This window comes from Alligator mississippiensis, chromosome 3, assembly GCF_030867095.1.
Source record: "Alligator mississippiensis isolate rAllMis1 chromosome 3, rAllMis1, whole genome shotgun sequence".
Lineage (NCBI taxonomy): Eukaryota > Metazoa > Chordata > Crocodylia > Alligatoridae > Alligator > Alligator mississippiensis.
This window is the reverse complement of record NC_081826.1, coordinates 227,235,974-227,250,895: the sequence shown is the minus strand read 5'-3', so window position 1 is coordinate 227,250,895 and position 14,922 is coordinate 227,235,974. Positions and strand designations below refer to the sequence as shown.

The following is a 14,922-nucleotide window of genomic DNA, read 5'->3' as shown; positions in this document are numbered from 1 at the left end:
TTTGAAATGGCTGTGTGTGTAAAGGACTGTGCCACTCCTTTTGTCCTGCATTTTGACTGCGATCAATCAGGACCACCTCAAATTAGATGTCTTTTTACAGACCAGTTAATTGAGATGATTTTTCCCTCATTCCTCAAATATCTTTAGGGCAACTAATAAAACAGCAATGGCAACCCAACCTCATTGCAAGAACTGATGAATGGAGGCCTTCAGAATCACAGGTTGAGTTGGATATCAAAACAAGAAGTCCTCATTCATGAGAATCTTTACAAATGCTAGGTAGATGTTAAAACTGGGCAGGGTAAGACACCTGTAGCTTTTTCTAGTTGCATTAAGAAAAAACAATTACAATTAATATTTCTAAACAGCTGAACCCACATTTGTAGCTACATTATGAATTGGTCAGCTGGACACATCATTGAAGAAGGGATTTGTTTTAAGTGGCAACAGCTGATTCTTACATAATGGCATCAGAGGCAGAGTTCAATCAGTGTTTCCCTAAGTGTGTTATATGAGGCCTAGCAGCTTCCACTATTCTGTTATGAAGTATGACGTTTAGAGGACTTTTTTGTTGATTTTGTCATTTAATAAAGTTGTCTTCCAATTTTGTAAATTGAGAAGCTTCTACTTGAAGAAGTCATTGGATGTAAAGGTATGTGCTTAGTCTTAAAATAGCTCAATGTTCCCATTTTAATGGGTTATGTTCCTACCCAGAATTCTTTGCCAGCTACTGTGACAGCTCTTTGAAGTAACATGGTAGCTGACAAACACATAATGTACATATTTTGGAATTTACCAGACCTAGTAGATCCGATCCAAACATGAGAGAAGGAAAGGTAAGAAAGTAAGGGTGGTAACAGTAGACCTGCTGTATGTAAATCAAATTTTGTGGGGAAAATCTGGAGAAATAGTACCAGCTGCAGGAAGATGGAGAACAAAATATTAGATACCCAAGTACAGCAAAATGGTAAATTCTGTTACAAAGTTTGCAGCAGATTAAAAGAAAATGCTAAACTTTTATGGTTGCTGAGCTGTGTTACATCTAGGATTTGTTGAAATTGATGAGGTAGTTCGTTCCTCTTAAAGCTGTGGCTTTAGGCTGTCTGCAGATTCCAGCAGGCATTAATGCTGTTTATATTTTGTTCACAGTTTTCTCTGGGCACTCTTGACCCCAGGCTAAAAACCCTCGGTCTAATTCCATATAATTTTTTCCTCTCTTCATAGGAATCCACCTTAAAAAGTGTACTGAGTGCCTTATGGAATTTGTCAGCACATTGCACTGAGAATAAAGCTGATATATGTGCTGTGGATGGTGCTCTTGCCTTTTTAGTTGGCACACTAACATACCGGAGCCAAACAAATACTTTAGCCATCATTGAAAGCGGAGGAGGAATACTACGGAATGTTTCTAGCTTGATTGCTACGAATGAGGACCACAGGTAAATCTGCCATCTAGTCTTATCTAAATTCTGTAGCAGAAATCTGTTTTAAGAGAGCTCATAAAAAGTTCCAACATGAGTCTACATTCCAAATAAGTAGCGCAGTCAAGGTTGATTTTATTTTTGATGGTTTTGGTAAGATAAACAATTCCCTTGGATAACAGTTGTCTGTAAAAAAGACTTGGAAAAAATAGCATCTGCTATGCTTGTTAAACACTAAGTAGTAACACTGGCTTCTTCTGGAAGCTTTCATCAGTCATTCCAGCCAGAGAAAACCAGCTGGAAAAAATGGCAGTCTACACAGAAGAGGGAGGTGTCAGAGGAAAAGAAACTGAGAACTGTAGTAGAATATAATTAGCATTTAGGTTATAATTTTAGCAAAGTGAAATACTTTTGTGCTGTAGAAATTAAAACTAATTATCTTAATCAAGCACTAAATTTAGCTCCAGCTAGTTTGGTATGCTTGTGTTTGGCCTTCATCTTTTGGAAATGGCATGTGTTGATTTTAGTTTTCCACTTAATTCCAGGCAGATCTTGAGAGAGAACAGCTGCTTGCAAACCTTACTACAGCACTTGAAGTCACACAGTTTGACAATAGTCAGCAATGCATGTGGGACCCTGTGGAACCTCTCTGCACGGAATGCAAAGGATCAAGAAGCTCTGTGGGACATGGGAGCAGTTAGCATGCTCAAAAACCTCATTCATTCAAAGCACAAAATGATAGCTATGGGCAGTGCTGCAGCTTTAAGAAACCTGATGGCAAACAGACCTGCAAAATATAAGGATGCCAATATTATGTCTCCAGGTTCAAGCTTGCCATCTCTTCATGTTCGAAAGCAAAAGGCACTAGAAGCAGAGTTAGATGCTCAGCATTTATCAGAGACTTTTGACAACATTGATAATTTGAGCCCCAAAACATCTCACCGTAACAAGCAGAGACATAAGCAAAATCTGTATAGTGAATATGTTCTGGACTCTAATCGACATGACGATGGAATTTGCAGGTCAGAGAGTTTTAATACCGGTAACATGACTGTACTTTCACCATATTTAAATACTACAGTGTTGCCTGGCTCCTCCTCTTCCAACAGAGGAAATATAGAAAACTCTCGGTTGGAAAAGGACAGAAGTTTAGACAGAGAGCGAGCAATGGGATTAAACAGCTATCACACAGCTACAGAAAGCACTGGGAATTCCTCCAAGCGAATAGGAATGCCAATCTCAACTGCTGCAGCTCAAATCGCCAAAGTAATGGAAGAAGTAACAAATATGCATATTCCACAAGAAGACAGAAGTTCTGGATCCACATCTGAAATGCACTGCTTGACAGAAGATAGAAATGCACTAAGAAGAACATCCACTGCCCATTCACATTCAACTACTTATAATTTTCCTAAATCTGAGAATTCAAACAGGACATGTCCTGTGCCTTATGCAAAAATGGAATATAAAAGAGCTTCAAATGATAGCTTAAATAGTGTCAGTAGCAGTGATGGCTATGGCAAAAGAGGTCAAATGAAACCTTCCATTGAATCTTACTCTGAAGATGATGAAAGTAAGTTTTGCAGTTATGGACAGTATCCAGCTGATTTAGCCCATAAGATACATAGCGCAAATCATATGGATGACAATGACGGAGAACTAGACACCCCTATCAATTATAGTCTTAAATATTCAGATGAACAGTTGAACTCTGGAAGGCAGAGCCCCTCACAGAATGAAAGATGGGCGAGGCCTAAACATATAATAGAAGATGAGATAAAACAAAATGAACAAAGGCAGTCAAGAAGTCAAAATACATCCTATCCTGTATACACTGAAAGTGGTGATGATAAGCATATGAAATACCAGTCACCTTTTGGACAGCAAGAATGTGTTTCTCCTTTCAGATCAAGAGGTTCCAACAGTTCTGAACAAAACAGAGTAGCTTCTACTCTTGGAATGAACCAAAAAGTAAACCAGTCCTTGTGCCAGGTTGATGATTATGATGATGATAAGCCAACCAACTACAGTGAGCGTTATTCTGAGGAGGAACAGCATGAAGATGAAGAAGACAGACCAACTAATTACAGTATAAAGTACAATGAAGAGGAACATCATGTAGATCAGCCTATTGATTATAGTCTGAAATACTCAACAGAAGTCCCTCCATCGTCTCAGAAGCCATCTTTCTCTTTTTCAAAAAGTTCATCTGTACAGAGCACTAAAACTGATCATATCTCATCAGGTAGTGGAAACACGTCAACTGCTTCAGCCAGCTCAAAGAGACAGAACCAGCTTCATCCAAGTTCTGCACAGAGTAGAGGGGGTCATGCTCAGAAGTCTGCTTCCTGTAAAACTCCTTCCATCAATCAGGAAACCATACAGACTTATTGTGTGGAAGATACACCAATATGCTTTTCACGATGTAGCTCTTTGTCATCTTTGTCATCAGCAGAAGATGAAATAGGACGTGATCAAGCCACCCGTGTAACAGATGCAAATAACACTCTGCAAATAGCAGAACTAAAAGAAAGTAGTGGGCCTCTATCTACTGAAGGCACAGTAAGTGAAGTCACATCAACAACACAACATATTAGAACAAAATCCAATAGAATTCAGACTTCTAGTTTATCTCCCTCTGATTCATCTAGACATAAAGCTGTTGAATTTTCTTCAGGTGCCAAATCTCCCTCAAAAAGTGGTGCTCAGACTCCAAAAAGCCCACCAGAACATTATGTGCAGGAGACTCCACTTATGTTTAGCAGATGTACCTCTGTAAGTTCCCTGGATAGTTTTGAAAGCCGTTCAATTGCTAGTTCTGTTCAAAGTGAGCCTTGCAGTGGAATGGTAAGTGGTATTATAAGCCCCAGTGACCTTCCAGATAGCCCTGGACAAACGATGCCACCAAGTAGGAGTAAAACACCACCACCTGCTCAAGCAGTTCAGGTAAAGAGGGAAACAGCTAAAGGCAAAGTATCTAATGCTGAGAAGAGAGAATCTGGCCCCAGACAGGCAGCTGTAAATGCAGCGGTTCAAAGAGTTCAGGTATTGCCAGATGCTGATACCTTGTTACATTTTGCTACAGAAAGTACACCAGATGGGTTTTCATGTTCATCCAGCCTAAGTGCTCTGAGTCTTGATGAGCCATTTATACCGAAAGATGTAGAACTAAGAATAATGCCTCCTGTACATGAAAATGAGCATGGAAATGAAACGGAACCTGAACAGCCAGATGATACAAAGGATAACCAAGAGAAGAAAACTGAGAAACCCACTGAAACAGAAAAAGATATACTAGATGATTCTGATGACGATGACATTGAAATATTGGAAGAGTGTATTATATCTGCAATGCCAACAAAATCTTCACGCAAAGCCAAAAAGCCTTCTCAAACTACTGCTTCAAAAATACCTCCTCCTGTAGCCAGGAAGCCAAGCCAGCTGCCAGTGTACAAACTTCTCCCTTCACAAAACAGAATGCAGTCTCAAAAACATGTTAGTTTTACACCTGGAGATGATATGCCCCGAGTGTACTGTGTTGAGGGTACACCAATAAATTTTTCAACTGCTACATCTTTGAGTGATCTCACAATAGAATCGCCACCAAATGAGTTGGCCAATTTGGAAAATGTGGGTACAGGGACCAAGTCAGGTGAATTTGAAAACAGAGATACTATTCCTACGGAAGGCAGAAGTACAGATGATGCTCAAAGAGGGAAAAACTCAACTGCAACTACCTCAGGATTGGATGATGACAAGACAGAAGAAGGTGATATTCTTGCGGAGTGCATTAACTCTGCTATGCCAAAAGGAAAAAGCCACAAGCCTTTTAGGGTGAAGAAGATAATGGATCAAATTCAGCAAGCATCTTCATCTCTAACTAGTAAAAACCAACCAGATGGTGAGAAAAAGAAGCCGTCATCACCAGTAAAGCCTATGCCTCAAACTAATGAGTGCAGAGCACGCATAAGAAAAAACACAGAGCCAAAAAGTAATGTTAATAGTGAACGAAGTTATTCAGACAACAAAGATGCAAAGAAACAGAACCTCAAAAATAACTCAAGAGACTTCAGCGATAAGCTTCCAAATAATGAGGAACGTGTAAGAGGAAGCTTTGCATTTGATTCACCTCATCATTACACACCTATTGAGGGGACTCCCTATTGTTTTTCACGGAACGATTCCCTAAGTTCGCTAGACTTTGATGATGATGATGTTGACCTTTCTAGGGAAAAGGCAGAATTAAGAAAAGGAAAAGAAACTAAGGAAACAGAAACAAAAGAGTGTACCAATATAGAACAGATTTCAAATCAGCAGTCAACTAATAGGTCACAAGCTTGTCAAAAACACCCACCAGGCAGAAATCAGCCAAAAACTTTCCCACAGTCATCCAAAGAGATCCCAGACAGAGGAGCAGCTACAGATGAGAAAATGCAGAATTTTGCTATTGAAAATACCCCTGTTTGTTTTTCTCGCAATTCATCTCTGAGTTCTCTTAGTGATATTGATCAAGAAAACAACAACAACAAGGAAAGTGAACCTACAAACCGGACAGAAGCTCCTGATTCACGGATGGAACCAAGCAGACCGCAAGCTTCTGGTTATGCACCCAAATCATTTCATGTTGAAGATACACCTGTGTGTTTTTCTAGAAACAGCTCCTTAAGTTCCCTTAGTATTGACTCAGAAGATGACCTTCTGCAGGAATGTATTAGTTCTGCCATGCCCAAAAAGAAAAAACCCTCAAGAATAAAAAGTGAAGGTGAAAAGAATAGTTCTAGAAATATGGGAGGCATATTAGCAGAAGATCTGACCCTTGATTTGAGAGATATTCAAAGGCCTGATTCAGAGCATGGTTTTTCACCTGATTCAGAGAACTTTGATTGGAAAGCTATTCAGGAAGGTGCAAATTCTATAGTTAGCAGCTTACACCAAGCTGCTGCCGCTGCTTCGCTGTCTAGACAAGCTTCATCAGACTCTGATTCCATTCTTTCACTAAAATCAGGCATTTCTTTAGGTTCACCCTTTCATCTTACACCAGACCAAGAAGAAAAGCCCTTTACTAGTAATAAAGGTCCAAGAATTCTTAAGCCAGGGGAGAAAAGTACATTGGAAACTAAGAAAACTGAAACTGAAAATAAAGGAATTAAAGGAGGAAAGAAAGTTTATAAAAGTATGATTACAGGGAAGGGTCGCTCTAATTCAGAAGTTTCAAGCCAGTTGAAGCAGCCCCAGCAAACAAATATGCCTTCAATTTCACGAGGTAGAACAATGATTCATATTCCAGGAGTTCGAAATAGCTCCTCAAGTACGAGTCCAGTTGCCAAGAAAGGGCCTCCACTCAAAAATAACAGCTCCAAAAGTCCCAATGAAAACCAGAGTTCCACTAGTTCCCCAAGAGGAGCTAAATCAACAGTGAAGACTGAGCCAAGTCTTATAACCAGGCAGCCATCTCAACAGGGTGGATCAAGTAAAGGACCTTCAAGGTCAGGATCTAGAGATTCCACTCCTTCCAGACCTCAACAGCAGCCCTTAAGCAGACCTCTGCAATCTCCAGGTCGAAACTCAATTTCCCCAGGAAGAAATGGTATAAGTCCTCCTAACAAACTGTCCCAGCTGCCAAGGACATCGTCCCCCAGTACAGCTTCAACTAAGTCCTCAGGTTCAGGAAGAATGTCATACACATCACCAGGCAGACAGATGAGCCAGCAAAACCTTGCTAAGCAGACAGGATTACCTAAAAGTGCCAGTGGCATTCCCAGAAGTGAATCTGCTTCTAAAGGATTAAATCAAATTCTTAGTAGCAGTGGATCAAACAAAAAAGCTGAAATATCTAGAATGTCATCCACAAAGTCCAGTGGAAGTGAATCTGATAGATCGGAGAGACCTGTATTAGTGCGCCAGTCAACTTTTATTAAAGAAGCTCCAAGTCCAACACTTAGAAGGAAATTAGAAGAGTCTGCTTCATTTGAATCTCTATCTCCTCCTAGACCAGATTCTCCTACCAGATCCCAAATACAGACCCCAGTTTTAAGTCCATCACTTCCTGATATGTCTTTATCCACTCATTCAACTGTTCAGACTAGTGGTTGGCGAAAATTACCCCCTAACCTGAGTCCTTCTATAGAGTATAATGATGGGAGGCCAGCAAAACGTCATGATATTGCTCGTTCTCATTCTGAGAGCCCATCTAGACTACCAATCAATAGATCAGGGACATGGAAGCGTGAGCACAGTAAGCATTCTTCATCACTTCCCCGTGTAAGCACTTGGCGAAGAACTGGTAGTTCTTCCTCAATTCTGTCTGCTTCTTCTGAATCCAGTGAAAAGGCAAAAAGTGAAGATGAAAAGCAACACGGAGGTACTTTTTCTGGACACAAGCAAACTAAAGAAAGTCAAGCACCAGCAAAAGGGACTTGGAGGAAAATCAAGGAAAATGAAATTCCTCAGATAATGAATAATCCTGCCCAGAATTCCTCCTCAGGTGCTACAAATGGTGCTGATACAAAAACTTTAATTTACCAGATGGCACCTGCTGTGTCTAAGACAGAGGATGTCTGGGTGAGGATTGAAGACTGCCCTATTAATAATCCTAGATCTGGAAGATCACCCACAGGAAATACCCCCCCAGTTATTGACAGTGTTTCAGAGAAGGGGAATGCTAATGGTAAAGATTCTAAAGAGGTTCAGGAAAAACAAAACGCAGGAAACGTTCCTGTCCGCACCATTGGGTTAGAAAACCGCCTGAATTCATTCATTCAAATAGACAGTCCAGACAAGAAGGGAACTGAAACAAAACCTGTGCTGAATAACCCCCCTCCTGCACCAGAGACCAACGAAAGCACTGTTAGTGAACGTACACCATTCAGTTCCAGTGGCTCAAGCAAACACAGCTCTCCTAGTGGAGCTGTTGCAGCAAGAGTGACTCCTTTCAACTACAATCCAAGTCCTAGAAAGAGCAGTGCAGATAATGGTTCTGCTCGACCATCCCAGATACCAACCCCAGTAAATAACAGCACAAAGAAGCGAGATTCAAAGACTGAAAATACAGACTCTAGTGGAACTCAGAGTCCAAAACGTCATTCTGGGTCTTACCTGGTGACTTCTGTTTAAATACATTTTGGAATAAAAGAAAACCTGATGTATTATTTACAACAGTTATGTAGAAATTTTGTTTCAAATGAAACTTTAAAAGACTTGGGGGAAGTTGGGTTTTTGGTTTAATTTTGTTTTTATTTTTTTTTGTATATAGGTTTGATTCTTGTAGAGGGTCCTTGTTCTGGAAGCCATATTTGATAGTATACTTTGTCTTCACTGGTAATATTTTGGAGGGATACCTGATTGATAGTTTGGAATAAAATCACTAAAGCAAGTATATTTGTACAGTATGTTTTACATGTATTTAATTAGCATCCCATCCCATGATCCTTTAAATATTGCTTGTCTGGAAATAATGAACACAACAGATAGAAGTAATACAGATATATTGCTGTATCAATCATTTCTAGATTACAGACTGACTAAACTACATCAGGGAAAAATTGGTATTATTTATGCAAAAAATATACTCAGTTTTAGTATTTGTGAATCCATCTAACCCTATAATTAATCATGTGGCTGTGAAATTCACAGTAATATGGTTTCTGCTGAACAAGCTTTCCCAGCCTGCTTTTCTGCATGAATGAAACTGATGGTTCATTTTCTGAAGTAATGATTAACAATTCTGTGGTCACATAATGTGCATAGATAGCTATGATGTAACAATTTACACTTTCTTTGTGCTCTGCAAAAAAGGAAATCTGTGTAACTGTAAAACCTTGAACAAAATTATTTTATCTGAATTAGATTTTATCTGAAAGTAGGTAGAATTTTTTGCTATGCTGTAACTTGTTGTATATTCTGGTATTTGAGGTGAGATGGCTGCTCTTTTATTAATGAGACATGCGTGATGTCTCAACAGAAACTAAAATGAACATTTCAGAAATAAATTATTACTGTATGTAAATCTTGCGTGTTACTTCTGCATTCTTGAAAAAATCAATAATTTCATTATGAGATTTTTTGATATGTCACCTTAAAATGTTGTGTAATGCACTTAAACTTAAGGCCTGATCCAGCAGAATCTAACAAACGCACACATTCGCGTGAGCTGTCTCCCCTGTCTCCTATAAATGGCTGTACCAGATTCACATGAGGATTGCGGGATCAAGCCCTAAGTCTTCTGTAAATATTTGCAAGTGAAAGATTTTCACACTTCTCGTGTGTAGGAAGGCTAAAGGCAGGCTATTTCCACCAGACAAGTGTAGCTTTCTTTTCACATCTACACAATCTGAAAAGAGCATTTTGTGTTTATAAAATGTGATTTTTTTTTAATTGGGGAAAATGTCATATATGACATTGGGAATCTAAGATGAAATTTTAATCCTATTTTAAGTCTATTTTAAAATGAGGGGAAAAAATTAAAGGGTCGAAAAAAACCCACAAGCAGCCCATAGATATTAAATCTTTATTGTCATGGTAGAAAATTAGCTTTATACCTGAATTATGGTATTTACTGCCTGAAGCCTTTTTGAATATGGTTTGTGCTAAATAAATCTGGAAAGAAACTGTGTTTTTAAAATATATATTTATTTTGACTGTAGATACATTTTTGGTTTAAGGTAGAGACACATGTTAAACTGTTTCAGATGGAAATCCTCTGATAACATGGCAGTTAAGTGCCTCTACATAAATATGTTAACATGTTTGTGCATGATTAATCAAACCAAGAGTAGCAATTCAGTTCTTCTGTAACCCTCAACCAGTTTGGTTATTACATAGTCCTTAGTCTAGCTATTTGGTACCATAATTTGGGATCTCCTGACTTCAGCTGCTTGGGGATGATATACTTATTACAGAATGCTGATTTAACAGTTGTTTTAAGACCGTTGTACCGAGCATGTGAGATCCACAGGCACAATCTAGCATAGAAATTAATCTATTTTATCTCATATTCCTCATATTTATGAACTGTATTGTTTCCAAACAACAAGCCACTTGCAGAGAAAATAAGGCATTCCCATCAAAGTCATACTTATATACTGAATGAAGACTCCAAAGCCCTCTGAGAAGAAGGGAACATCACTTTAAGAAGGGAGCGGGGTTTTTTGGGCTGTGTTTTAAACTTTCTCCCACATCCTATTTGTTTACTAAACTGGTTCTGGAGGTACAGTTTTGGTACATATATTGGCATTTCTAATAATAAATAATACTTGAAATTTCTATAACTCCTGAGATAATCTTAAACTCTTTCAGAAACTCACACCACCTCTGAGATAAATACTATGGCTATCCTTTTATAGATGAAGAAAGTGAGGTGCAAGAAGAGCTTGTGACTTGCTCAAGGGCACTGTGGAAGGCTACAGACTAGAACATGCATCAGTGGTATAATATCTCTTTTTATGCCTGGCCTTTTAATGCTTATGTCAAGGCATACTATAATAATACAAGGTGCTCAACTGACACTAGTTTTGTACCTACTTTCTGTTAAATCTCACCCATATAATGAAGCTCAGTTTTTCAACTGTATAATTAATCTACATTATGAAAGATGAAGTGAAGATTAGAGTTAAACTTTGAGTACCACGGATAAGGGATTGTTCCTGGAACATTGTCATGTGTTTCTTATCAGATTTAACATATGTAACATTTCCCCACCCTTGTAGTTAGACAGGTTTTCCAAACATCTCACCTAAATTTGCAGCAAGAAGAATTTAAGTCAGATACTAAAAAATACTTCCTAATCTATTCTAATACTGGAACAGGCTACCTAAGGAGGTCATAGGATCTCCTTCATTAGACCCTCCTTAGTTGGAGATTAGTGATAGATTGTGGAATTTCCTTAACTGGAGGTTAGTTGGACATATCAGGGGTTCTCAACCAGGGTGTCACTGCACCTGAGGGTGCCTTGAGATCCTCTTAGGAGTGCTGCAGAGTGCCACATAGTATTAGCACTGTTAGATGTGAAACATGATTCACAAAATAAACCCTGAGATTTCAAATAGGAATCCATAATGTTTAAAGCATTCTGGCCTTTTGTGGTCTTTCTGAGTTTTTCAAAACCAAAGAATTGCTCTAATTTTTGTTGTAGTCAAAAATAAAGTCAAAACTAAGAGCTAGGTAGCATTTTCCAAAGGGGATGCCTTGATTCTAGTGATAGGTGCCTTGAGTCTAACAAAGTTAAGGACCACTCATCTAGGCATATCTGATCACAGTTTAAAGCGAGGGAATGGACTAGATGATCTCAGTCCTACATTTCTATGATGCTTTATCCAAGTGTGCTATCCACTGTTCAAGGACGCATGCCAGTGTTCAAGGACATTCCCTCATCCGTGTATACATTAACTCTAGCTTTCCTACCACAGTTCAGCTATAAAAATGGCTGCTGACCATATGAAATCAGGAGACTGGTGGTAGGACAAACATTCAGGTACTAGATCAGTGGTTCTCAACTTTCTTAGACTGAAGAAGGCACCTGTTAGACTCACAGCACCCCTCAGAAAATACCAGCTCTTAGTTTTCACTCAATTTTTGATTACAGAAAATAGAACAATTCTTCTGTTGCCAGGATATCAAAGACCACAACTGGGCTGGACAGAATGGTTTTAACACTATGTATTCCTATTCGAAACAGTTCATCTTGTGAATCATGTTGACAAACCTAACAGTGCTAACATTGTGTGGTACCTCATGGCACCCTTGAAAGTCTCTCAAACACCCTGGTTGACAATCAGTGTGTTAGATGTTGGGCGATATTTTAGGTTTTGTTTTTGTTTGTTTGCTTTTTCCATAATGGTAATTTGATTTATGCTGCTTTATATTTATTCTTGCTTCCTTACTTCTGCCTAGTTTCTGCTGAGCCATCAAACCAGTTTAGAGAAGCTTGTTTGCTTCCAGCCATGGACAAAAAGAAGGCAAGAAGCTGAGGAGAACAAGTTTCACTTTTCTGTTCTCCTTGGTATAACTGCACTTCCCCCCTCACCCACTGCCAATTTTGGTAGAACTGCAATGATTCTTCTCCATAGCTTACAAATTGGCTTATTTTGAACTTGTATAAGAATATCAACCTTGAAATATGCTCATATAACTGAACTTGAATTTACAGTTTTGTCATCTTGATGTGAAAAATGGCAATGTTATAACAAAAAACCTGCAAATAATCAGTTCACTTTTTAGAATGTACATGCATTCTAATTTAACTTTAAATGCTATTTAAATAGTCCATAGCTAAGTTATACAATAGCTAGCTTTCCATTTTAATGCTGATATTCACCATGGCACTACAGTTTATAGAAACTAAACTAATCTAACTTAAATTTCTTATGTGCAGTCTTTTGCTAAAAATTAATTCTGAGAAAACTTTAGGGGGTTAATCCTTCAATCTGTTTGTCAGATATACATATTTTTGGAACACTGTTAAACAGAAATGGCTTGGTTTCTCACCTGAAAAATAACTTATGCTGTTTTCTTCCATGTGGGCTAGTATCTCAAATTATTTTTGGAAAACTTTGCAGGAAAAAAAGATTATTCTCCACCAAACTGTGAAATGAATTGATATTCTCCAAGTCATTGTGATTTTTCCTAATGTAGGTAACACATATAAATCTCCAGATTACTTTATTTTATTTAAAACGTAACTTGTGTGTCCTTTTTTTTTAAGTCAATTGTTCAGGGGGAAAAATTCCTACCCTAATAAAAATTCTACCCACAGGAAGTTCTGAAAGAGTGGTCTGATGGTATATTGAAAAGTCTTAAGTTTAGTTTGCTTCTGATCTATTGTCTTTATTCACCTAGTGCTCATATTGAATTTATATATTCCCTGGCAGGAGAGCACTTCTTTAAAGTCCTAGGGTGGTTCTTCCATCTAAATAGAGCCTTGTATTACCTACATTGATGCCCTGCAGGGTTTCTATCCACTTGCATGCCAACCGTCCCTGTTCATGGTGAACCATGTATTGTAGATAAAGCTGTGGACAAGAAGAGAAACATCACCCAAGTACAAACATTATTTTCTTCTGTATACTGGAAAACCCCCTTCATACCTACCAGATTAACCAAATGTACTCATTCCTCATTTCTACCACCAACTCATTAGTACTTCTAAGGTATAACCAATCACGATGCCCACATCAAATTTCTGGGTCATGTTCAAACATGCTTCATACTTTCTCATGTAAAAATAACAGATTTCATTTATACATAGATACATAGTTGCAGTTGGAATTAAGGTGGAGGTCTAAGCCAGAAAAAAGGACTTTGGGTGTATTGTGGTTGGTTATATGTTGGAAACGGAATTTCTTGAGATGAAGCATCTGGGAGTGCATATAAGTTATGTGTTGTTTATAGCTTACGTATTTAAATTAAGATGGCCTTAATTGGTGATATTTACTTAAATATAAATGTGGACTTGATGCCCATGTTTTCTAAGGTCAACCCTGACCTTTCAGGATCAGTCAATACATGCTTAATACAGAAAGGCCTTTCCTTCAGTTTTGTTCTTCGCTTCTGTTTGAGACTTTGTTGCTAATACCTTAACTCTGTAATGAATCCTTCCTTGAACAGTATTTTGGTGTATTTTCTATAATATTATTATAATTCTGGATTTGGGCTTGCTATGCATAATTTATTACTTGCAGTGTTATATAAAATTTCTTCTTGATTGCACCTTTTTAGAGTGGAACTCTTTTCTTTACTAACACATAAGTCCAGGCGTCTGTCTTTGTAAGCATTCTGATTTAATTAAAAAGAAAATTGTCATAGGGCACTTAAGTGCTAGAGGGTATGAGAAATAATGCCTTAAAAGAGCAGTAGATTTCATTTGGGGTAATGAGCAAATAAGTAGTAAAATTACTTGATCAAGAAATACCTACTATTCAAGATATAAAATCTGCAAAGGAACTGACAGCTTTGTTTAATAAACTCAATGGGAGGGAAACTTGGTCCAGCAGTGCATAAACTGCACAAATTGTACAAACTCTTTTTCTCATTCATAAGTTGTTCAGAAAGTAGCCTTATTTCAGCATGTTTCTTAAGCACGCTACAACTTTAACTAAAACTCTTCTGCCAAATTAATATGTTCCCTGGCCTGATCAGAGGGATCTGGGAAACTGTGTCACGTGAACAAAAGTTACAGTATAAACTATAAAAGGAAATTTTCAGACATCATTTTTAAAAACTGTAGCAAATTTTCATAAGTAATGTTTGGAAAAATCTTTATCAAAACTAAAATTTGCAGTTGAAAGTAGCTAGATTAGAAAATTTTAAAATTCTAAATTAATTTTAAGTTAAAATAATGTGAAAGAATAGGAATGTGGAGCTAATGTAACCAGAGCAAACTAATTCTGTCCCTTACTCTGATAGCTGGTACATCATCTCTTTAAGAAAGGGTACTATATATATATATGGGTCTGCAGAGCATGTCAAGGGGAACCCAGCTAGCACAGTACACAGGTCTAAATTTCGC

The 14,922-nt window shown here is 38.0% G+C and overlaps 1 protein-coding gene across 4 annotated transcripts in view; it reads left to right on the top strand.

Annotated features, from left to right (window-relative positions):
• The window catches only part of APC (APC regulator of WNT signaling pathway), a 170,372-nt gene extending 156,249 nt beyond the window's left edge, over positions 1-14,123 (top strand). For all 4 annotated transcript variants that reach the window (XM_006272098.4, XM_019484432.2, XM_019484436.2 and 1 more), the window contains 2 exons: positions 1,225-1,439; positions 1,967-14,123. In XM_006272098.4, coding sequence (XP_006272160.1) covers positions 1,225-1,439; positions 1,967-8,534 — 6,783 coding nt within the window. In that variant the 3' untranslated portion in view covers positions 8,535-14,123. The remainder of the gene's footprint in view (positions 1-1,224; positions 1,440-1,966) is intronic.
• Positions 14,124-14,922: the final 799 nt, after the last annotated feature.